This window comes from Thermobia domestica, chromosome 11, assembly GCF_964235325.1.
Source record: "Thermobia domestica chromosome 11, izTheDome1.hap1.1, whole genome shotgun sequence".
Classification (NCBI taxonomy): Eukaryota; Metazoa; Arthropoda; class Insecta; order Zygentoma; family Lepismatidae; genus Thermobia; species Thermobia domestica.
This window is the reverse complement of record NC_137464.1, coordinates 145,431,477-145,458,427: the sequence shown is the minus strand read 5'-3', so window position 1 is coordinate 145,458,427 and position 26,951 is coordinate 145,431,477. Positions and strand designations below refer to the sequence as shown.

The 26,951-nt window shown below is 36.1% G+C and overlaps 1 protein-coding gene and 1 long non-coding RNA gene across 12 annotated transcripts in view; one reads left to right on the top strand and one right to left on the bottom strand.

The window, feature by feature from the left end:
* The first annotated feature begins 4,488 nt into the window (after positions 1–4,488).
* The window catches only part of LOC145664473 (testis-expressed protein 2), a 472,752-nt gene continuing 450,289 nt past the window's right edge, over positions 4,489–26,951 (top strand). For 3 of the 11 annotated variants that reach the window (XM_081731173.1, XM_081731179.1, XM_081731172.1), the window contains exon 1: positions 4,765–4,807. In XM_081731173.1, coding sequence (XP_081587299.1) covers positions 4,780–4,807 — 28 coding nt within the window. In that variant the 5' untranslated portion in view covers positions 4,765–4,779. Of the gene's footprint in view, positions 4,681–4,764; positions 4,808–26,951 lie in introns of those variants that run through there. The other 8 variants (XM_081731175.1, XM_081731183.1, XM_081731180.1 and 5 more) reach the window with 8 other exon arrangements.
* LOC145664472 (uncharacterized) lies at positions 18,567–25,142 on the bottom strand. Its single transcript, XR_014127446.1, has 3 exons — positions 25,021–25,142; positions 22,145–22,228; positions 18,567–18,732 (listed from the first exon to the last, which is right to left on the bottom strand). It is a non-coding gene; the product is annotated as an uncharacterized LOC145664472 (long non-coding RNA).

Genomic DNA, 26,951 nt, shown 5'->3' with positions numbered 1-26,951 from the left:
CTGCAACACCTTGTGTATGTAATAAACGACCCAATTTCATTGGATGTTGTCTACCAATACTGCCGGAATCCGTGACATGAACAATATAAGGACCCAAATGATGAGCAGCACAAACATTATTAGGAACAGCAGGTGCAGAAGTTGAGTGATTATCTGTAGAATCGATCACCATAGCATTAGAAGAAGAAGTAGTCGTCGTCAAAGTGGTCTGGGTAGGCACAGAACCGTCTGATGTTGCCGCCATCAAGGCGGAAAACAAGAAAATAGAGAGTACATAGGAACACTACGCAAAAAAACTGACAAGTGAACACAAGTCACAGATACAAAGAACACCAATGTATAGAAAACACGAGGTCAAAAATTTTTAACACACGCTGGATCACTATCACGATAGAGAAAATCTAACCGCATACGAACAAGCTCCAACAAGCCGTTTTGAATTTTCGGCTTATGATACAGCTTACCTAACACAGCTTAATTCAAATTCAACAGCGCGCAAGGATGCTGGTACTTTTGATAAACAAATGACGGTTGATGTAGCGATGCTAATTTGCAATCTCACATAAATCCTTATGCGATGTCACAGAGGATATCATAAATTTCAAATTTTTAACAAATATATTTCTTTGATGCTGCTATAATTAGTATAATGATTGGTAATAATGCTACTACGATACTCTCGTCAGAGAATTTATTCAACATTCGATAAAATATTCTGGAAATAATTCTAAAATATTGCATGAAAATATTTCATTTAAGTTACAGGACAAGGTAACAAAAACATTTCCTTACAGAATCAGAAAAAATATTTCTTATATTACAAACCGATTTATTTTTAAAATATTCGAAATATTTTAAAAATTATATTTCATATGTTTTCTTGTAACGATAGAAAAGATTGTAAATGACATGTTGGAAAAAAGTTTAATTCTGTTCATAGGCCTATTCTGTTTTCTTTATCATGTATGTAAAACATTTTAGCGTCACTTCGAAAACATTTTCTCTCTCAACTAGGGGTAAAAGTGCGGGGGAACTCCGCCCCACCTCAAAAAATATATACGGCATCTCCCCAGTTCCTAAAAAAATTACAATGGGTAAAGATAGGCAGGGGGAACGGCGTGACGTCATCCGCTACCTACCGTCCCCCCACCTTTTCAGATCCACTTTTACCCCTGCTCTCAACATTGAAAACATATTACATTACATTCAACACAATATTTCTATTACAATTAGTGAAAATTTTCCTTGCATTATTTTCCTACTAACGTTCTAAAAATGCACATCCTATCAGTGGCGTATTTACGATTTTGTTTCGTGGAGGGAATCTTTGCTAACTTTATTCCTGGAAATGTGAAAATTGTGCAGTATATTTCATTCACTTTAATATAGTAAAACGAATTTGGGGGGGGGGCTTAAGCCAGGAAAGCTTATTTAAAGCCACTACTTCCTGTACTTCATTAAATGTTCTCCAAACACATTTTAAAAATATTTCCGGCAAATATTTGGGATACTTCTCAGATATAACGAGGAATATGTTTTCTCCAGTAACGGAAGAGTATATTCTGAAACCAATGTAAAAATGTTTCTATAATAGACCTATATCAGAAAATGTTGTTCACTAAAGACACAAAATATCTTCCAAAACACAATGGAAAACATTTTCTATTCATTTTTAATGTTTCCTTTCACCTGTTTTAAAGTTTTATATTCAAAATTCGATAAAATATTCTGGAAATAATACTAAAATATCATACGAAAATATTTAATTTAAGTTATAGGAGAAGATTACCAAAATACTTTTGTAAAAATTAAGTAAACCTTTTTAAAACATTTCTGAAAAATATTTCTTATATTACGAAATAATTTATTTTTAAAATATTCTAAATGTTTTTTAAATATATGTTTTATACGTTTTCTCATAAAAATAAAAAATATTATAAATAACGTATTAGAAAACATTTTTTAAATATGTGGAATATATTTCGTTTCATTGTTTTCCGTATCATATATGGAAAACATTTTTAGTATCATTTCGAAAATATATCTGCCTTCTCAACAGTGAAAACATATTAAATTAGATCCAAAACAATATTTCTAATATATTTTGTGAATATTTTCCTGGTTTTACTTTCCGGCAAGCATTCTCAAAATGTACTCCCAGTAATTTCTAAAATGTTTTACAATCATTTTTGGGAAAATATTTTCGAGAAATATTCGGAATACATTGGCGAAACCAGCATGGAAATCTTCAGAGAATGAAAACCTTTTGTAAACCAAGGAAAATATTTTCTTTTGATTGAGGAAATATTCCTTACTGTGTGGGTAGTAGCAGTAGGTAGTTTCAGTAGTAGTAGTAGTGGTAGTATTAGTACTAGTAGGTAGTTGTAGGTAGTAGTGGTAGCGGTAGTAGTAGTAGTAGGTACTTGTAGTAGTAACGGTGGTAGTAGTAGGTAGTTGTAGTTGTAGTAGTAGCAGGTAATTGTAGTAGTAGCTAGTAGCAGTAGTAGTAGTAGGCAGTAGTTGTAGTAGTAGTAGTAGGTAGAAGTAGTAGTAGTAGTAGTATAATGTAGTAGAAATAGGTAATAGTATTCCAAAATTTTAAGAAACCACATCTCCCCGTACGAATTCGGGTGTTAAGGCTAGTAACCTTTAAAAAATAGGAAAATACTGGGATAAACTGCATGTAATGTAAGACCAACTACAGGGTGGGCTATAATGTTTCAAACGAAAATCGGCAAGTGCACGACGAAAAACGTTACCCCCACCCCTATCTCCGAAACGAAGGGGAATATACCCTATGTTTATATAGCATGACCTTCCCGATCCCCCCTCCCCATCACATCCCTAAAATCTTTGCATTTCCTCACCGGACACCGTGTGTGTATATATTATAATATACTTATTGGAAATATCAGTATAATATTTCCAATAAGTGTGATGTTCGTATCAGAAGTGATATTCGAAAAATCTGCATAGAAATTTTCTAGAATTTCTGGCCTGAGAATCTCTAATAGTGGATTATCACCTGTTCTCACTTTGTGTGGGGTAGGATACTTTAAAGAGATTGTTTATGTTGTTACACTGCGAACTACCGTGGATGAAATGGGGAATCAGTATTTTGCATATCGATAATACTCGGGAAGAAGAAGAAGACTAGATCCAGAGATTCTACTCCATAGAGTCTCACGGTGCCCTCTACACTATCTATCTTCTTGCGTAAACCGAATTTGAAAATTGTTCTTCGTTCCAAAGATATTTTGATTTGTAAAATTAAATGTACATAAAAAAAAAACCCTGTATATAAAAAGTGTATACCTTTTTTTTTAACTTTATGAAAGTAATTTTTAATGCTGAAATTGTATTCAAACCGCATTCTATATGGTTATTACTTTTAACAAATATTAAGAAAACACCAATAGCTCAATACCCGCGAACTTGTGCCTTTTCATACACAAGCACAAGTATATTAATTTTCACAAAATTTATATTTGGATTGAAATATTCTTGGTAAAAAAAGAACAAAGCAACTTTATGGAGCCTGCGGTGCTACTTTCCGGGGTATTTATAATCTCCCGAACCTGGAAACGGAACGAAACTTTTCTGGTGGAAATTCACGCAATGCTGCTCTTTCAGCGCTAAACAAACTTATTGCTACGTGCTTTGTCGGCCCATTGGATTGTGTCCACGCTTGTCGTTGGCCAACCTTGTCGTCAGCGATCCAAAATCGATCCCAACAAGCCTGGACACCTCAGGAATGTGTCCAGGCTTGTCGTTGGCCAACCTTTCGTCAGCGACCGAAAATTAGATGTGTCCCTTGTCGGGATCGACCACGACAAGCTTGGACACCTCAGGAATTCGTTCGAGTCTGGCGCAAGAGGATAAATTGAGAAGTATCCAAGCTTGTCGTCGTCCAACCTTGTCGGTAGCGACCAAAATTAAATGTCCAGGCTTGTCGTCGTCCAACCTTGTCTGCGTCCCGATTGATTTTAATGTTCGTTCTCATTTTCGTGCAGTTTTACTGTATTGTATTGTATTGTATTGTATTTATTTCTTTTGTATGAACTTACAAGTCCGAGGAATGTCCTCAAGTAAGTGTAACATGCGTCATATTAAAAAAAAAAAAAAAAAAAAAAAAAACGGATCCATAAGGAGAAATAGGAATAGGAATAGTAGTAGGAACGGGTTAGAAGGGTTTTTTGGGTTCTGTTCTCGACATAAAATGGGCAAATTAAAGACTTTCCCAAATTTTTCCTACATTTTACAATCTGTGAATCCGTATAGTAAAACTGCGGCCTCATTTTGTTGCAGGATTCATCCTGGACATTTCCTACCTTATGTAGAGTCGTTTTGACGTATAATTAGCATCTTACTAAAGGTCTAACTACTGCAGGAAACATGTTAGTCGGACTCTTTAGTATGGCACTAATCATGCCTCAGAACACTCTGAATTAGGTCGTTCATATTTAAATGAATAGATCCCTATTTTTCCAATTGGCTTGCTCAGTGGACATCTGAATGGAGCATCAAAACATATGTAGAAATGAGAGAGAGATGACGAAAATTTACAGATATTAGAAGAAGCAGACGGTATTATCTATTATGTTTGTGTCTGTATCGTACAATGTTATTTTGAGTATCGGCAGAATCTGTATGTATGTGTTGAGTGATCTAAATATGTAGGTAATGATCTTATATTTGTAGCAATTGACACAAGTTTGAAAGGAACTGGTTTTGTAAAACATTAAAAGCAGATGATACGAGCTCAACTTCGGAAATTCAATGTGTAACAAAAACAATGAGGGCAATGGTTAGTTTAGGGGGGGCAGCTTTTTTTTTCATCGAATCGAAAAAATGTTACAAATTTGTTAATTTCTGTTAATATTAGGTTAGGTATTTTCAATTAATATTTACCTTCCTAAAAACATTTGGTCCCTTGTATGTAAACTTAAACCCAGATTTTCTCACGGATGCTTTCAATACGGTACATGGTATGTGATAAGTATTCAGACATTGACTTTCGTGCGTGCAGGTCCAGTTTAGATCATACATTAATTCCTATTGTATTTCTTTAATGGAAATATACTCTTATATGTTTCTTGTGGGAGGGAGTTAAATTCGTGGTGCAGAGTGACTTAAGGGGCAGGATACGTGGAAAAGTCGGAATTCGACTTACTCGTTACCAGTCCTGAGAAAGTCAGGGAAGTTATGGAAAGTTGGAAAAACTTTAAAAAGCCAGTGAATTTTATGTACAAACTTTTACTTCTCGCAACCCATTGCTGTTTTTTGTCCTACGAGACTGTTCGATAGGAGATATTTGTCTAGTTCGCTAGTTGCTGTTCTGAGGGGTATTGGGTAAGAGTGCACTTTATGCCGAACATTCATTGAAACCGATTCCTCGAAACAGTCAGAGTAATCAGTTCCCAAAAATAATCCCCTGAATCGAAGCAATCGAAAAGTAAATTCTGGACAAGTTTTGCAGACCACCTAATAAGCATTCGTAATCTAACTTCACCAACAAACTAAGAACTATAACAATGACAATAGATTACGATTGCTAACCAAATGATCTACCACACTCACCAAGAATTTACTCTTCAATTACTACGTACAAGGGCAATATCATTGAGAACTGACGCTGAAATCTTCCGAGAAATCAATTCAGGTGAAACGGTGACTATGAATTTTCAGATCTAAATGGAGGGCTACCGCCCCCAAACCTCCGCTCAAGTACCATAAAAACATCCAAAACAACAATAAATAATCAAACCACTACTATAAATGTAATGTAATAAGGAAAAAATAGGGATTGAGTATAGCCCGCTCCCCCCAGTGATTTTTAACGAATCATAGTGATTTTAACGATTCATACTAGTTCATAATGAATCGGAATCGCATGGTATAAAGATTTAAGATGTAAATCTTGCGGTAAGGAAGCTTTAGTATAAGTAGTAGTAGTAGTAGTAATAGTTAGTAGCAATAGTAGTAGTAGTGGTGGTGGTGGTGGTAATTAGTAGCAATAGTAGTAGTAGTAGGAATGGGTTAGAAGCCCCGCAGGGGTTGGATGGGTTCTGTTCTCGATATAAGTAGTAGCAGTAGTAGGAATAGTAGTAGTAGTAGTGGTAGTAGTAGTGACAAAGAACTGGGGGGAGCGGGCTATACATAAGCCAAAAATAGTGTAAAAAAATAAAGTAACACTCACCACTAATTAATCATAGTTAAAATAAATCAACCCAGCATGCCGAAAAGAAAAGTGATGCATTTCACCACCCAGCGAGCAGCAGCCGGAACAATCAGCAGCGAACTATCCACTTCTGACTACGGCGCATTCGACCCACATTAAATTTACGTCTACCGAACAAACTCTCGTCCACTTCAACTGCTATTCCAAGACCTCCGATAAGGTCACTAGAATTTCTAACGATTGTTTCAAGACGTACTTCTCTACAGAAACACAACCAATCCGAAACAGTGTGCCTACTACGTTTCAAGGAAATTCAAGAATATTCGCTGATAATGAAATCATAATTAGTAACATTACAAACAAACAAACAAACAAAAAAAAATTACAAAAATTCTTCTCAATGTTAATCAATCCACACACTATACCGAAAGGATTAGAATTCACTTCACTATCACAAACATATTTCAGCGAAAAAAAATCTAAAAAACTTCGACATCCAAACTGACTTAACATCACACCTCACGAATGCAACACACACATTCGGACATGAGTTACGACTTCAACACAACCAACTACAGCACAGGAGGCAACACCAGTGCCACCAACCGCTAAAACACCGATTCTGTACCTGTTCCATTGACTGGGATTCTGTTCCTCCAATGCCACTTTCAGTAACAAAATCACTTGTTTGGCATAAACTGCACTCTAGCCGGGTATTGTTATGCAAGTGGTTCAGTGACGTTGGTGTGTTATATTGTTATTTTAAAATTGCTTGACATAGTCAAATACTTATTATAATAATAATTCTGTTTAGTCTGTGATGGGGGCTTGCCCTTCCTTAGTATCTAAACTACTTGTATATGTCTTGTCTTGCCTTTGTGTTAACTGCTGTATCACCGGACCAATTTTAGAAAATGTACAAGATTAATTGGATAATTTATTTTGGTTTGTAAGGAAGAGTGAGTGAAAGTAAGGTGATGGGAATAGTTGAAGTTAAGAAAATACTTGTTGTTGGTAGTTGCTTTTTTGCTAAACTGCCGCACATTGTAGCCCTGGGTAAAAACCACATTAATCTGTTTTCAATGTTGTAGTACAACTTACCTGTTCTGATTTTCATATACTTTACCTACAATTACCCCTGTTTCATTTCAGCCCTTCACTATTCACTATTAATCACAAATATTTATTATTTTCGTGCAGCTTTTGTTCTTTCCTACATCCATATACATCAGTATAGTATTACTGCGAAGATTAGTACCTTGGAACTGTTAAGTGTTGCAAACAACACACTACTCATTAATGACCAAAACAAAACGGGCGATTAAATATCATGTCTTTCCAAAGGGTGAGGTTAAATCTACATTGAAGTTGCACCATTCGGGCGTGACGTAGTGTCATGTAGTATTTAGTCCAATTTGCGCACACAACTTTATTGAAAAATAATATTAATAATAATATAAAAAAAGATACGATATTATATTATTTGTCGGCAGTACGCATGTAGTTATTTTATTTAACGTTAACCTTAAGTTAATCATTCGTTTTCGTTACAAAGAAAAGCACTGAACAAAAGTATGAAAGGAATTCAACACAACTTCGGTTGTTTCGATGAATGACAGACAGTATTTTAATTATATGAACGTAGTGAAACTTCGTCCAGGGCTAAATATATATGTATTAAAAAAGAAAATTCGGAGTGTGGGATTATCTTAACTCGTTTTTGGACGATTTTTTTTTTTAATTTGTGTTTTTCTGAATGAGAGGCATATATTTGTACGATTAAAATTAAATTCTGCCACTTTTCTCAATTAATTCGTGTGTATACCCATGTTCCAATATTGGAACACCAGAAACTAACGGTACCAGTAAGATTTTTACGTAAACTCTTGACATTACGAACAAACGTGACATTAATGATTGCTATATATGTTATTTATTCTACAAATAGAACGCTTCTTTATACCTTTACATTAGCTAAAAACAAATATCATATAACGACCAATTATTTTCATATTTTGTGTGGACTTTGTGGTGGACAAACACCGTGCTCGTGGGTTTTCTCGGGGTTCTCCCGTTTCCTCCCACTTTCTTCATTCCACCATTTCACTCATTTCTCATTATCACCGTCTCCTTTAGCCTAACCGGCATAAGCGTGGGACGTTAAACTTAAAGATTTCATTTATTTTCATATTTTTATTTTGCGAATATATTTCGTACAAATATTATAGTATAAAATAGAGTACGAACAGTATAAAATGTAAATGTTCCCTACAGTATATGAATATACATATTCTTTAATGATTCTAAACTTTGTATTCTATAGTTCTTATACGGAGGTATATAAAATATTAATATCAATACAATACTGCAAACTTTGAAGTGTATAAAAAATCGTTGTAGATTGATATTTAGGAAATATATTTGATTTCCTTCCCGATAGATCTAAGTGAAATTATATTTGAGGGTGGTAAGATTTGAAACACGTATCACATAAGTTCATTTTGCACGTTTCACAACATTTCGTGGTGTTGTTCTTGCAAACTGCGCATCTTCCTTGCTTATTAGCCGGAGCTATTTAATCACCAGAATTGTCATGTCTTGGACATCAAGGGATGCGTAACAGAAGTTTCTTGCTTGTTTTCGCCATTCCGCTTGAAGATGGTGAACTATATTTCTGCTATTATGTTTGGACTATATTTCTTGTGAAGTCGAGATAATCTAATGATGGGTTTGTTTCTTTTTGTTGTAGAGTTGCCAAGCATTGTGGAAAGAGGTATCAATACAGAATGCAACCAAAAACAGGCCACCCCCATTTTTTGGGACCTGGTTGAAATTCTGTAACTTTCAATGTTTTTATCCATCCTATCCACTCCTCCCATGAACCAATAATTTTTATTAGTTCAAAGATATTCCTTCTCATTGCTGATGAGACACTAGGGTTGTAAGTCTCACTATCCACTTCCCACAACATTCTCCAGCAAGGAGCTTTCAAATAACCAGATAGTTTTAATATAGCAACAAAATATTTAATTTCGTCCACGGATACTTGAAATGCATGATATCCTTTCTGCCGAGCATGCATTATAAACATGTCCCTCAGAAAGCTCCAAATAGTTTCATCAAAAATAATTCAAAATAATCTAACAGAATCTGTAGGAATATCCTCACTACACATGAAATACGAGGGAAGCTCTTGAAAGCTAGGATCAATATCTTTCTTCTCCCATTTCCTAATAGCTTTCGAGATTTTTCCTTTAGTTTGTTGTGTGTTACCACTAGAGGAACAAGGCTGGTCACATAATTGATTTTCAGTATCACTATCTTGCGTGTTTGTGCTTGAAAAGAAAACAAATACAACTTCAGCTTCTGACCTGAGCTGCCATCCAGACAGATTATTTACTGTACCTTCCTCATCTTCATCTGCACTGTCTTATGCGCTATCAGCACCATCATCAGGTGAGGTAAGGTACACTGTAGCACCAGCAAATTCGTCGTTTTCGTCTAATAATGATAGTATTTCCTCTGCTGTCAAACACCTACAATTAAAAGAAATGAATTGTCACACAAATAATAATAATAGCTCTCTCATGACTAGACGGTTAACGTTCTTGCCTTTGGTGCAAGGGACCCCGGTTCGATTTCTGGCGAGAGCACATGTGATTCAAATCCCATGTTAAGCTCTAGGTCCAGTCTCATATAAGTTTACTGTTGAAGGGACGTGCTTTTTGTTAAATTTAAAGAAAAAAGATTCATAAAACCATCGGGTACCTCTGTAGAATGTACAATCATATTTCAAAGGTAATTGAACCCCGGACTCAGTGCACCAAATACATGCTTGATAGTAACTAGTTACGTGAAGAATGATACATACAACATACATCAGTGCTCCGTATCATTTCACAAAATAATTTCTAATATGTATATAGTCACAGCCTAGCCTAGCGTGGCTATGTTCCTAGCCACGAAGTGAAAATGGCAACGCCGCATTATCTCTTACAGGTAGTCCGATGGACCTGCCTAGTGGTTATAGGGGAATGCAGAAAACACGAAAAAGCAGCAATACGACAATACTTATTACACCATACGTGATGATGTGCGTATCCAACGCTTATTATAGTTTAAAGCGTATATTTTGCAAAACAAAAGGTCCATGAGCTGTATGAAAATTACAGTTAATTCTGGACAATACGTACGTGTTTCATACGAATATTTAGAATGCTAAGTGCAGTTTTACTATACGGATCCATAGATTGTAAAATGTACAGAAAAATTTGGGCAAGTCTTTAATTTGCCCATTTGATGTCGATAACATAACCCACCCAACTCCTGTGGGGCTTCTAAGCCGTTCCTTCTATCACTGGCGCAAATCCCAGGGGAATGAGGAGACATGATCCTTCCAATCTTGGAACTGAGGGAGACTGTCTCCCTCAATAATCCGATTTGAAATGTGTTTCTGGGGAGAAATTTGATGATTGTTGTACGATTGCCACAAAGGAACGTGAGATGAAATTGACTCCCCCAGAATATGCATCAAATCTGCCCGCCTCCCAACGTTGAAGACAATTCTGATCCTCCACAACATTGTTTTCAACTTCATAAATATTTTCGACATCGCAATATATATATACAGTGGCGGATCCAGGATACGATCAAGGGAGGGGCTAAACCATAGTTTGCCGCTTTATCAAGTGTAAAGCAGGACTGAAGCCAATTTTATCCAGTGTATACCTGAGCGTCAAGGGGGAGCTATAGCCTTCCTCTGGATCCGCGCCTATCTCTCTCTCTCTCTCTCTCTCTCTCTCTCTCTCTCTCTCTCTATATATATATATATATATATATATATATATATATATATATATATATATATATATATATATATATATGTAGGGGTGGGACAAAAAAATCTAAAACGTTTGGAAAAATGTGAAAATCATACCTACTATGGTGTGGGGTCTTCTTTTGTGTCCAAAACAGCTAGAGTCCGACGTGGAATGGATGTATACAGCTCCTGAATCGTGGTGTGTGGAATTTTGTACCATTGTTCCTCCAAAACATGCCCCAGTTCCTTAAGGGATGCTGGTGGAGGGTAATGAGACCGAACACACCTTTCTAACTCAGACCACAATGGCTCAATGATGTTTAGATCTGGCGATTGTGGGACCCAGGGGATGTGTGATAGCTTTTGGTCATGCTCCTCAAACCATGATTTCACCGTTTTTGCAGAGAGACAGGGTGCCAAATCATCTTGGTAGGTGCCATCACCACCAGGGAACAATATTTAGGCCATGGGTAGAACCTGGTCCCCCGAAATGGCCCCATACGCCTTAGCATTCATCATTCCATTCAGGGCTATCATGGGACTTCCAGAAAACCATGATATCACTGCCCATACTGTAACAGAACCACCCATGCTTTACAGTTGGAAGCAGACAGTCTCTATCATAGGCCTGCGACAGTGTACTCCTTACGTAAATACGACCGGTTGTTGGAAACAAGGTGAAGGTCGATTCATCTTACCTCATTACGTGTTTCTGCTGTTCATTAGTGCACGCCTTGTGGTCCTTGCACCACTGGATACGCCTCTTCGCATTTACTGCTGTGACCAGGGGTTTGGCGATAGCGGCCCTGCTACGAATTTTCATTTTATAAAGTTCCCGTCGCACTGTGTTCAATGAAACCGGGTTCTGTAGGCCGGAAATGAGTTCAGATGTAATTTTCATTGCAGTGGTCTTATTTTTAGCTGCCACAATCCGTTTAAATGCCCTCCGGTCCCTCTCTGACAGGATTGTATTTCGACCACTGTTGTGCTTTGCAGACGTCGTTTGTGGATGCCTTCGTGACATTAGACACATTGCCTTTCGATACCTCCACAGCGTTCGCCACTGTTGCCACTGACGTTCAACCAGACGGGTACTAACGATTATGCCTCTTTGGAAGTCTGTCAGGTCGCCCATTTTACCGCACCACTTTCACACCACGACACTCACAGGTGAACTGATAACTGCTGACGGAAGAGGAAGGTCCACATGACACATTGAAAATAAAAAACGATCGGCGACCGCAACACGTGTTGTACAGTGGAGGACCAAATTTACGTGTCCTGTATGAAGTGTTTTTAGATTTTTTGCCCCCCCCCCTCCCCCCCAATGTTGAAGACAATTTGCAACGCTTTCTACTACTTATATTATGGATCCATATAGTAAAACTGCACGCAAGGCTCTTATTGAATGATTTTTAAGATCACAAAGAAACGCTCATTCTATTTGTTTTTTTCTCATTAACATTCTGTCATAATGCAGAAACAGGATATAAAGGCTCGTATCTACGGGGGCCGGGCCTACCTAAAATTTTCACGGTCCTCCCTAACTTCTACCGGGTCCTACCTACACTTGGGGCCGCGGTGGCTCAGTGGTAGAGCGTTCACCTCTTGTACTAGGGGTCTCGGGTTCAAACCCTGCTCCCGCCAAGTGAACTTTGTGGCGGACAAACACCGTATGCGTTTGTTTTCTCGGGGTTCTCCCGTTTCCTCCCACTTTCTTCATTCCACCATTTCATTCATTACTCATCATCACTGTCTCCTTTAGCCTAACCGGCATAACCGTGGGACGTAAAACTCAAAAATTTCATTTTTTTTCCTACCTACACTTTTGGGCTGGTTACGAGTTTGAGAATATATATATATCAGTATTTAGCAAGCATATAGATAACTGGTTCACCATATGCGTAATATTAAGAATTCTAAAGTACAAAAGTCGGTGTGTTACAAAATTGCATTCCTCAGATGTTTACTTTATCTACTCCACAATCTTGAGCCAGTTACTGAACAGTATTATACGCTCCATAGAACTAGTTTCTAAAAAATAATTATCCTTGGCACTTCCATAAGTGCAAGCATGTAGCGAGGAAACATGTTACGTAAGCACGCCATAATAATTCGTAAAATACGCACTCAAGTTAATTCAGAGACGGACATAATGGAAAAATGAAATTAAATATTTGAGTTTTACATCCCACAGTTATGCCGGCTAGGCTAAAGGAGACGATGATGAGAAATGAATGAAATGGTGGAATGAAAAAAGCGGGAGAAACCCGAGGAAACCCACACACACGATGTTCGTCCACCACAAACCGGACATAATGGCAAGCAGATTAATAACAGTCGCGTCACACCGAAATGGTAGTTTATAGCTTTTGTTTTCTTTCACAGTTTATAAATTAAGCTACAGTGGGTTAGGTTCAGTTATTTTTTATATATCATTTTCATAGTTGACAATCAGCTACTGCCAATCCTCCCCACGGCGGAAACCCATATAGTCCATTTTTTTCTTATTCCAATGTTTTGACTGGAAAACATTTTATTTTGCGTTTTAGCATTACCACAAACTTTCCTAACACTATTTTAGTCCCCTGTACATTTTACTTTCTTTGATGAAGATCAATTAAACCAGACCACATCGTCACTAAGTTGATTTTGTTACAGAATTTAAATTGTGGGCATTACTTCCGAAAGTGTGTCGTACATTTTTACACTCGAATTCCGATATTTCTCATGTGAATTGCATAAATATGTCTTCCTTTATCACTTGAAAGCGATAATACCCACACTTTTGCACATCCTTGTGACTTTCCAAAACACAAATTACATAAAGAACTTAATCCAAAGTTTTCTCGCTACCACAAGATACAGAAAACCAATTATTTCATGTTTCCTATGCTGAAGAGATTCTACAGACGGGACCTACAATTTTTGGTAGACTCCGATTCACTGCATTCAATTGCATCCTCAGCGGATTTGAACCCGCAATCACGCGCACCGAAGAACAGTGTTCAGACCACTGCAGCGACTGTCTTAAATTTGCTGTTCCCGAAGAAATTAACTTTACTTAATCTGAAGTATATATGGTGAACATTTAACATCCTTCTCAAAGGCAGCATAAAAAAAAAAAAAAAAAAAAAAAAGTCAGTTTATTCCAACTGTCATTCGTAATATCCGTAGTTTGACTTCCAGTTGAACAGCCATCATAACTATCTTGGTTTTCATGAAAACTGGGATAGGTATGTAAGTATGCAATTGGAGAATAATTTTTACTAAAGAATAATTTTTACTTCGAATAAGAAATCTACTTTGTGGAAAAAGGTTTTCAATGTGTCGTCTCCTCCCCAAATATAATTGAATTAAAAAAAAAAAAAAAACCGCTCAGGTTTGCGGAATAGGTACAGAGAAGCTTAGACTCCGAATTCTGAATTTTTATTACCCCCAACCCCTTTTTTAATTTGTAGGGCTGATATATATACTTCATTATATTAATTGATAGACACAGCGTATAAGGTGTTTAACCACAGTCAAGGAGAATCATTAGGCTACGTCTAGAATTTGCTAAGCAATTGTTAAGTTTGCTATTTGATTTTCATATTGGTGCACAAAATTGTTGAAGATAAAACTAATTATAGCACCTTCTGTCCAGAAATAGCATAATAATCGATGCATGATCACTACAATAATCGACGTTGTATCTAGACGATTGTTTTTTTTTTTTTTTTTTTTTTTCAGCACGCAGCAGCCATTTTATATTCGGAAATACTAGAAAGATAAATGCAAACACTGTAGTATGTATAAGACACAAGTAAAATCAATAGTTCATCAATTTTAATTTCCGAGTTCCAGTTCATTGCGTTTTGAACTTCCACTTCTATAAATATTGTTTCTTTCATTTTTTGACAGTCCTTCCATCTTTCTGTCCCAACACTTTCATTTCCCTACGTTCCACTAAGAGTCCCGTGTCTCATATGTTTGTAAATAGCATTAGTGTGTCCGATGAAGCCAAGTTGTAGTTGGCGAAACGTTACACGCTTTTGGTTTTTAAATAAAGCGCATTTGCTTTGTTCAGCTATTATTTTATTATATCCTGAACTTACTGATGTGTAAAGGTCTGACATATTTTCCACTGATATTCCTTAATTCACACACATATAGAAATCCCTGTACAAAATATAAGTCGAACTTTTACACATCAATACATCAAAACGCTAGAAATAAACTACTTAATAGTATCATGCAACTTGAAATAAATTTTGTAACGGGGAAAATTAAAAATGTAATACATTTTGATCATATATTTTAATTAAAAGTAACACAAAACATTAATATCAAGGAAACGCTCCCACAACGTTTACACAGAAAATAAAAATGTAGTAGTATAATGTACACCACTAGGCGAAATGCTTATTATTTAACCGGCGGCACTGGCACCAAGTCTCAAAGACTCGTGCTTGTTTTTTTCCTGCTACTAGTAGCTGGCCGTTGGTTCTGATTGGGGTTCAAATTGAAAATTTTATTTTCCAATGGACACTTCTGAACATGAGTTATTACCTTGTGATAACATGTTGAAACTTTTGAAGTTTTTACTAGATAATAATACTAGTTCTACCACATTTTTCATCACTTTTCAACTTTTCCAAAGATACACTAAAATGTAACATTTGTATTGAAATTTGCAATATACGTGTTTAATATGCGTAATACAAAATAAAATTATCAACAGAAAAATTTAAACTAAAATTGTTAGATAAAGATTTAAAATTAAACACATGGGTCTTTGAAAACAGGCGCCAGTTCTGTCGTGTTAATAGTGTATCATGACTAAATTAAGTTTTACTAATTATGAAGAAAGAACAAGAAGTTTCCTTTTCTTATAAGATGTTGACTTTCTATTTTTTTAGTTTTCTGTAATTGTTTAGAAATACATTGCTCAGAATACCACATACCATATTAAAAATAGACCGAGAATTGGCTCCACAACTTTTACAACTATAATTTAGATCAATATAAAATGTATTGTCTGAAGAGAGTGATTTTAGAGTCAATGCTTGTAGAACACACGTTTGGGAAGTTTGTCGGAGAAACGTTGTTAGTAATTCTTCACTATTAGCAATATAGTGCAAAATGTTATACATGTGAAACAAAATAAATTTTATTCGATCTGTTGCTATGCAAAGTCCTTCCCTTTGAAGGTAATCAAAATAAGGATTGTCTATATTAATTCCCTTACCAGCCACCACTAAACTTACACATTCCTCACATGTAACTTTTTTCTAATACAATGAGCTGCATAACAGCCACATAGATCCTCGAATCCTCGTCTATGTCGTCACAAGATTCCAAATAGCATGATTTCAATATGCATTCTAGATCACTGGTGTCTCAAGACTAATTATCAGAAGTGTAATCCTGTAAATCTTCAGTACTGGGTAGCCTTAATACATGCTGTAACCTAATTTTAGACTCGGATTCTACTATCTGTGTATACGAAACATTGTAGTTACATCCTGACATGGACCTATAACAACTGAATCGTTTTTCTAAATTATCATTCAGAAATTTGCCAGTAAACACATACTCAACTGAAAAATTAGAAAAACAATAGGTTGTTAATTGGATCATTACCGTTGTTGTCTGCATGAGTGCACTGTAAGTGTCCTTGGTGAGTGATACTGTACTAGGATCTTCGTACCATGATTTTAACCAGTCCACAAATTGCTGTAAAACTAAATTCTGGAATCATTGTCACTAGTAATAGGCATTGGATATTCGTCCCTTTTAACTTTTCCTTTTAACACATTTTTGACGTTCATTACCTTTCGCCATTTGTTTATTATTTCCAAGGGATTTCATTGTTCCATATTCACTGTTGTTCTTAAGGGTTGCAATAGTGGTATCATGAAAAATATTGCACACAAACTTTACGTTTTGTTGTTCCAAATTGTTAGGGTACAAAGACTTATTGTTCAACTTACACGCCTTCCGCAAAATGTTTTCCTCCTCGCCTTTATGAAATTTCCGCAAATGACTGAAACAAGCTTTTTGCAGCTCGCCCTCGTATGGATACACAAATGTTTTTTCACTGTCTTTCAAATTTAACCAACAGTTACGTATATTATTAAATATATGTACACTATCATACACTATTCATATATCACATAAGAAAAAAAAATTCTTTCCAGGATACCGCGGATTAGTGAAGCTATAAGATCCACTAGCAAGAGCTCCTCCGTGGCTAAGCGGTTAGCGTACGCGCCTTTGGCGTGGGAGACCCGGGTTCGATTCCCGGCGGGAGCTCATGTGGTTCGGATTCCACGTTAATCAGTAGGTCCACGTCTCATATAGCCTCGCTGCTGAAAGGGACGCTAAACTAAAATCAACTCAACAAGATCCACTAGTAAGAAATTTAAATAGACTCTGATTAATTCTATTATTGTCTGTAATTATACACAATACCTTGAAGTCTACAGTCTGAATATAGCTGACTACGTTTTGAACAATTTCAAACAGTTGTTTCCCTGACATTGCATTTGCTGGAACCAATTGGACAACCTCACGAAACCTTCTAAAACACGAACTTAACATGAAAGTCTAAACCTTGGTGGCTTGTTCAGTTGGACTGTTTTCAGCATAACCTGTCATTTTTTGAGCTTTGTAAGTCAAACAACTTTTAATATGAATTTCATCTATTAATAATGCTACGATTCTTTCAAGGCTACTGAGATTTTTAAAAATACACTTCATTCCTTTTCTCAATTTCAGGTGAAATGTTTAGTGGGGAAAACAATGCTTGCAAACGCCGGACACTTGGCAAAATTGAGAAGTTTCTCAAAATTTCATATACTTTTACAGAATGACTGTACACATGAAAAGTAAACACTAAAGTGTGTTTGGAATACCTTCTTAGTGGGGTATTTAAAAGCATAAGCTGATCTAGAATTAAATGTACATTAAAATTATCCTTATCTATATATTTGATTGCAGTTTCTATACTGTCACAACCTTTACTTATATAATAATTGGAATCACGAGTAACCTGAGTCACATTTGCATACCTAGACAATAGGTTTTCAGTCTGAGACCAAAAACTGAGTTTCAAGTTACTAGGTAAAATCCAATTAAGATTCCTTGCTGACAACTCATAATTGCAAATCAACACACGAACACTCATGTCATTCTTAACAATTATGCTGTTTATTACAATTACTTTCTCAAACTCTTGGTTGACATCACAATCTGTAAAAATACACATTTGAAGTAACAATTTTCACGTTCCATTCACGAAGATTTAGTTTTGTTGATAAATCATTTACAAAATCACTGAAATTTTCAATAACATCTGAAGACAAAAACTGGTTAACTTCTTCCTCATGTCTTTGTATTATTGTCCTCCGTCTTTCTTCTGGATCCTTCCTAACGTTTCTTTGACTGGACAAATACGAAGGAAGATTTTTGAATATATGAGGTACGGCTCCATCCACCAGCTTCGTGTAAGTCAGATCAGTCGTATGTTTGTTTCCTACAGGATCTGTATACTCCTCAGTTGTGATTATTTCAGAAGTCAAAGTGGTCTGAACACACCGCTGAATATTTCGTTGGATTCCAGTTACTTCTTAGTATTGCGCTTAACCATTTCTTGAAAAGTTGTTCGAATTTGGGGACTGAGAATGTTGACTTTGTACCTTCAGTTTTAAGAGTACTGTCAGTTAGATTTGCAACACCGTCGTGGCATCTGAAAAAAGAGAAGTATAATAGATTACACAGCAAAACAAATTATCATTTACACATACATAAATAAGATACTGAGTTTGTTATTAACGCCCTTGTTACTAGCGTCCAACAACGACATACAAACAAACGACATACACTGTCTTTTAAGAAGCAGTAAAATAGCACAGGAAAAAAAGGGAGGGGGAAATGTTGCCCTTTTCAGACCAACGTATTTATGTAAGGTATGCCTAGTTTGAACTTCTGGACCTAGGGAAACGAAACTTGCCATGAGATTTATCATCAAGAGTAGGTTACCATGTATCGAAAAGTGCAAAAAGTCTCCATCTTTAATTCAATATAAACGACTGAATTTCGTAAATCGCCTCAAAAGCATAGACCAGATGTTGGAACAAGGCAGGATCAGGGGGAGGAGACTCCAAATAGCGAAGCGAGTTTTAATATTGACGTTAAATCGCGTCACAGGTTTAGAAGCTTTTTAAAAAAATCTAGATTAACATTTTCTAAAACTCGAATCATGACTTTGTAATTAAATATCCATAAACAAGGTCTAATAAAACTGACCGAATTCTTTAAAGAATGCTAGAAGAGTTGTAATGACAAAACCGAATGCCGAACACATCTAGTGGCATCTCGTAGCAAGGTATTGGTTTCTGCAGTGCTCCTTCTTATGCATTAGTTGTCAAGATAAACTTATCAACAATTCATATACATCATAGATTTAATCAGAGCCCCTCCCTAGCCGAATGATTACGCCTAGCAGTTTCAGTGCGAGGGGTCTCGGAGTCAATACCCGGCGGTGGCTCAAATTTTGATGTTCGTCCAGGACAAGGGAATAGATACCTTGCCCACAATATGAGTAACACTAAGGTTTTAGTATTTTTTTAAGAACGAGGTCAAAGTGTTACTATGTTTAATTTACTATTTCTAAAGCAAAATAGCCGAACTTTATCTAGCAAATTAAACACACTAAAGCTAGAAGCAGCAAACATATGTCCCTATAGACAATTTTATAATACGATGTATGACAACCAGACAAATGAAACTCTAAAAATTCTATCATCGCTTCGTAAGATGTATGTACCTAATTTTCAAAGCTCCACTTGATGTCAAATCGTCCTAACTCCATCTCTTACCGCCAAGGAGACGTGATGGAGTTACGTCGCTTTGATACCAAGTAGGGCATTCAAAATTGTGTACATTTAAACAAACGATGAGCGAATTTTTGAAGTTACGTTTTTCCCTGGTTCTCACGCATCGAATAGCTGTTTAATAAAATATTCCAGTATCTCAAAAGTGGTTCACACCACTGTCATTCTCACCGGTTCAACAATACAGGGCAAATATTTCCAAAAACAGATAAAGCTATGAAAATCTCTTTCTGCAGGATGATAGCCATTGAAATGGCTAAAACTATGAACTGTATAACAATATCACTGGTGAAACAGTATTGCCAGTTCTAAAAATATTCTTCTTCGAATTGCACTACGGCAATTTATTACAAGTATGAAATTTATATAAAAATCCAAATTCAAAGATGTATCACCTTTTACGCAGTGTTGCAAACTGACGACATTACATTGTTACAAAAATTATATTTTTAGTATTGCCCACCCCTTAAATATTTGAAACAAATTTTGAAAATATTGCCAATAGCCAGTATGAGCAATGCCACGAAAGAGTGTTGAAAAAAAAAAAGCCGAATCCTTATGTTAAGTTGGACACACTGTTTATTTTCTGACATTGTTCTATTGCATCTGAAGATAACCCACTGCAATTATTATTGATCTAAAAAAAAACAAAATAATTTTTTGTAATGATATTGTGCCGTTACTTTGCAACGCTTCGTGCAAGTCTTTGTATGTAGATTTCATAATAAGCTGCCATAGTGCCATTCGAAAAAAAAAAAGTATATCTTAGGGTTGACAACACTTTTACACCAATGACACTGTTACATAGTTCATAATATTAGCCCGGCTAATAGCTATCAACCTGCAGAAAGAGATTTTCATTATTTCTCTCTTCCTCGAGATATTTGTCTGTGTATTAAAAATAATATTAGGAATACCTAATGTAAAACAAAGGCATAATATAAAATATTTTCCTCATAAATTTTGCTAAAGCTTTCATATAATTAAGTCTCGTCCTGCAACTACACACGTGCTGAGAAATAATGATTCAGGGTAAATCAAATCAACACCTTCATTCAGCTGCAAATGCATTTCTTCACCGATGCGATATCACTCTATTCCATCTAACCTGATAGGTAATAGATATATGCTAAACCACAAATCACTAGTATGTGGGCTACTCCATGTAGCAAATCAAACAGTATTTGCAATAGAGTGCCGATTATCCGATCTAAACGGGGTGTGGCCTGGTCGGACGACGCAGAGAGAAACAAAAATACATTTAATACTGACAAAATACATTCATTACTCCAAAACTTACAGTCAAATGAACTTCAAATTTATACTGCATGTACTACAAAGAACAATCAACCCTGATGAAAAAAGGTGGTAATTGTCTTTTGTTCGCCAGCTGTTTGACGTATTTTATGGACTTCTTCCTACTGCCAACCAGGTCGGATAACCGGGACAGTACTGCATTTAAAAAAAAAAAAAAAAAAAAAAAAAAGGCTAAGTTGGAAAGTTGGAAAGACTATGCATAACTTTTGTTTTCCCATGTCAATACCAAGTTTAGAACTGTCCGATGGTTGTACATAAGTGCATCAAAAGATTGCTTTTTGACGTTGATATTAGGTGTTATGAATACAGTCAGAATGGCTGCTTCTCTCAAGGTTTGGAAATCGTACAATAGTTGCCGTATTGCCTCATGATTGCAGCCTATGTTCTCATACAGAGCAATAGAAAAAAAAGTTAATCGCGCAGTTGTCAATAAAGTGATTTCAGTTTTGCATTCCTTATCAGTATTCACGCTTATGTCCCTCATAACTCTGCCCCACCTGCTCCAAGTAGCGAACCAACGGAAGCTAAGTGACACCAAGAGTACATAATGAAAATGCCAATTTTTTACCTAATGAACCTTCAATCAATTTTTCCCTGAAATAATCAACCTCTACTTCCACTCTTCAGACAGCCAAAAGTGGTAGAAGAATGGTCTGTCTTGACCGCCTATCAGGTTAAATGAAATAGAGTATTCATTACTTTTCAGTTCAATACAGAAATTACACGCCACAAAATAAATATTATAGCTAATTACTAAAATATGAGAAATGCATAAAAAATCCTCACAGCCTTGGCAGGGGTTATAGCCATGGAATCTCTGATTACATGTTATCATTAGATCCACGGTTCGAATCCCGCCAAAGTTGAGAGAATTTCGTATGCTTTTTTTAATTTACTGATGCCAAACTTTGTATTTTAAGAAATCATATCTAAATGTAAAATAATTACCGTTTCTTAAGTCTCCGCTAATTTCTATGGTCACCAATTTTTATTCACAAAATCTTTTTATTCACAAATTTTCAGTCACAAAATCTGAAAAGAAAAAGATACTTTTGTAAAAACGCACTACTCAGACAATAGTTGTTTAAAATACAAAATGCTTACTATCCTATAAGCACAGGGGAAGGAGTGAGCGAAGCGAACTGGTTAGGTAAGGTAAGATTACGCACTCCAGTTCTAGAAGGATTTTAATCAGATTTACTTCCACTTGATTCGTATCATCGCGCTACTTACACACACTTAGGCTAATGCAATATATAGTGGAGAGATATTCAGATAAACGGACAGTCTTTTACAGCAAAAGGGTTTACGATTCTGTGCCCCATATAATTTTCATGGTTAAGTTTACAGTTCCCTCGAAAACAAGTATGACTGTAGTATCCTTAAAACACTCAGTAAAGTGCGTGTACTAGTTGCACAAAGTCTATCCCAATCCGAACTTCCAGAGAAATGAGAAAATATTAAGTACACCAGATAACATTCATTTTTTTACTTTTGTCTATAGCTAGCTGCACATTTCCTTTATCTTTTTGCAAAGTTTTAACCACCAAATCGGAGTTTTGGCGAAATGATGTTAATATTTCTGGTTTCTATTACATATCAGGGAGGCCAGCCTAACCTAACGTACCTAAAGGCGCTGGTTTACTTTTGGCGCACCACAGTTTGCAATATTTACAGGTAAAATTCAATACTTTCATGAAAAGACATGTTTATGAAGAGCAAATTTTTACAAACGATAGAATTAAATATGAAGTAATATACCTGTATTTTATGTTTACAAGTGTAGGGATACTAGTGTAAGATCCTTATATGTGCTTTACTACGGATAAAATAAGTGAGTGCATATGGAAGACAACTGTATTAAAATTATTCTCCACCTGCGCTGTATTTCTCCACAATATACAGAAGTTTTAGGTTATGTTCATATGATAAGCGCTATTAAGACTCGTATAATTGCCAAAACTCACTCGTTTTCACTACCCTCGCTCATGCGTATACCCACCTTCGCTGACTCACCTGCTTCCTTCGGACGCACACCTTGCTGGCGGCCGGGCACTCCAGTTTCGCCCTGCTTTGACTCGGTAACATAGCATTCGCATTATTTAGCGGCCACCACCTGGCACAAGTTGTTTTGCGTTTTTGACTAGTTTTTATCCATACATCCGGACTTCGTATATATACGTAAATCCTAAAAGAATTGGGATGACATTTAGTATCTCTCGCAACTCTTTAATTTGTCTATTTTTTGTCTGACTCGGTAACATAGCAATCGCGTTATTTATCGGCCACCTAGCACAAGTTCTTTTGCGATTTTTGACTAGTTTTTATCCATACAGCCAGACTTCGTATATATACGTAAATCCTAAAAGAGTTGGGATGCCATTTAGTATCACTCCCAACTCTTTAATTTGTCTTTTATATGTCTAGAACAGAACCCAACCAAACCCTGCTGCGCTTCTAACCCGTTCCCAGTACTATTACTACTACCATACGGCTACTCCTACTACTTAGATTGGGGGAGATATTAAATATCAGCCAAGAATTGTATCTTTTCAACAATTACTTATGATGGCCCCTTTGAATTCTAACTATGCCATATGAGATACTTTCATATCGCCCAGGGCAAATCATTTAGGAAACAATAAGAACGAAATTAGTGAACTAATTCTAATTTTTGAACAATTATTTCGAGTGGTGCGCCAAAAGTAAACCTGCACGAACTAAAATAACTTAAGTAAGAAACTAATGGAAACAGTTCTTAAATATTATAGACCTGTATTGGCTCCCTGATACGGAATTTTATAAATATTTCTTTATCTCACAGTGCCAACAGGGTACATATTTGGACAAAAATTTACTTTGGTCGCACAGGGACTTCAGCCTTGTGATAAAAGTAGAAAATAGCAAACCCTGCGGAGCTTTAAACTCCTTCACAAGCTGTCGCTGGCGCAGCTATGTTTTGTGAACTATTACCGCCCAGGGCAAATCATTTAGGAAACAATAAGAACGAAATTAGTGAACTAATTCTATTTTTTAACAATTATTTCGAGTGGTACGCCAAAAGTAAACCTGCACGAACTAAAATAACTTAAGTAAGAAACTAATGGAAACAGTTCTTAAATATTATAGACCTGTATTGGCTCCCTGATACGGAATTTTATAAATATTTCTTTATCTCACAATGCCAACAGGGTACATATTTGGACAAAAATTTACTTTGGTCGCACAGGGACTTCAGCCTTGTGATAAAAGTAGAAAATAGCAAACCCTGCGGAGCTTTAAACTCCTTCACAAGCTGTCGCTGGCTCAGCTATGTTTTGTGAACTATTACAATAGATATCGCACCAACGAAACAACTCTTCCATCAGAGATCTTACATGTGCGATCCAAAGTAAAGATTGCCCACATTTGTTCAAACCTGTACATGTACGTTAATGCTGAACGAGAGATAGTATGGCTAGTTATGGTTTGTTTTGGTTATGTTCGAGAAAGCAAAACATTAGAGGCAGTTCCGTAAACCCTACCAACCTAGAGTACACGGGGAATTTTATTTGAAACAAATATAACACTTTCCCCTCGCAATTAACTAATCAGCAACGTAAAATAATGGTGCGGTAAAATTATTAGGGTGAAGTTTAGTAGAAGACCTGAACAGAAACCCGCATTTTGTCTCCTGTACTCACGATTATTAGTATGACGATTTAAGTTGTCGTGCTGTTGGTAATATGTTTTGCAGTTGGCATCCTGAATAATGAAATTTAACTGGAAATTTCTAGAAAATAAAAATATACCCTATAAAGTAAATATTTGAAGAATCTACTTACCATATATTTATCAATATTTTCCTTCTTCACAAATAAACTTCATAACTACCACACGCCACAGACAACTTTCGCTTTAAATGCAGAATCATGGGAAGAATCAAGGCTACCTGCTGCGTTGCCAATTCTCCTACTTCGCGTCCATGGTACATATATAGAGGGCTGTGATATAGTGCAAATAGGGGGAATTATAACCAAATATTAATATGGTACTTTTAGAATGATATTAGCGTTTACGTCGCCGTACATTAGAAACAAAGTAAATATAAACAGAGAATTTGTAACTAAAGCAATATATATATATATATATATATATATAGATAGATAGATAGATAGATAGATAGATATAGATATGAATAAAAAGTATTATACATTCCAAGTTGTGAGAGAAATTAAATTTTACAGTATTGAAAATAATGGACCCATTCGTTCCTGGGTGTTCCATTATTATAACGTTGTACTTTAGATTGTTCAATATGACTTGAAACAACTGTTAATCAAGATATCTGAGGCAATGAGGCAATAAAAAGACAAAATTATAAAAATAATAAATATTTTACTTCTTTCTTTCCTCCATGGCGCATATAAAAACTTCTTTAACAATGACGTCACCACCGCGAGGTTAAAAAGCTAATAGAGCAGGAAAAAACTACATCACCTCTTCATCCCATCCCTTGTGAATGCAATTGGAGTGTTCTCAACTAATCGCGATACAATGTAGCCAGCTCAGCCGGTATCTGCGTTATCCTTAAAATTGTTCCAATATTGGAACACCGGGAAAAAAGGAATAAGGGAAAATTTAGACCGGCGCGAGAGAACTTATACTTATTTTGCTAACATCACTGTCGTGACTTCCTTCTCAGTATAAATTATGTATTGCAAAACTATGGTTTATTGATGATTGTTCCCCTTGTCTCTTTTGAGGAGTGTTATGAAACACAGCGGTTCATCATTCAGGAGAAGAGTGGCTGTGGTTCAAGATGTTTTGAACAAAGAATGAAACATTAAAATATTGCAAATAAGTTACTGTAACTCAGGACATTTTAAAAAGGAGGACATTTCTCAATTTTCTAGGCGTCTTCGCAACACGCAGGACGGCTCTTTAAAAAACAGTACTGTACTGCGAAAATCAGTACGTCTGGACACCCTACTCTACTGCCACCTCACCTCAAATCGTATCAGACCACGAACACATACAGTCCACAACTTAACTTAGTTTTTCCCCTTATTAATTACTCTGCATTGATGACCTTTCTAACATTTGTTACTCTCATTATCGGATTTGTTCTGATTCTGTTAATTTATCCGTAAATTTTGTATTTCGGAGCCGCCACCTGCGTCAGTAAACCCGTTGTTTTTGATGTAAGCGGAACTATATATAGGAAGTCGGAAGAAACTGTTTCGCGGAGAGGTACACTTGTTACGATTTATGGGAAAGGCTGTGTGGAAATGGTGCTTAACTGACAAGATTGTGTCATATCGTGTTTAACTTTTATCGAGTTATACAAAGATAAAGAGTGTCAGTTGTTTAACTTCTGTGAAAGATGTTGTGTACTAAACAGGCGAACAGTTTATCGTAAGTGTGGAAACGAATTGAAACTACAGAAAAGAAGAGAAACATCTAACCAAACCTAATCGAATCTAACTTAATTTAGTGCATTTTGGTACTTTTTTTTTGGATGGGACTTAGATGCCCAAAGTTGTGCAACACATAAACCATTCATTTTATGACATATAGTGTTTTGCCTTTAACCTCATTTATGCGTATACTCACCACGGTTAACGCGTATGCTCTCTACCAACGTACTCTCTCGCTATCGCTCGGGCCCTCCTGTTGCGCTTTTAACCTGAATCAGTCAGATAGCATTCGTGCTTTTTAGTGGCCACCTAGCGCAAGTTAATTTGTGGTTTTCTTTTTATGCCATACGCCCACA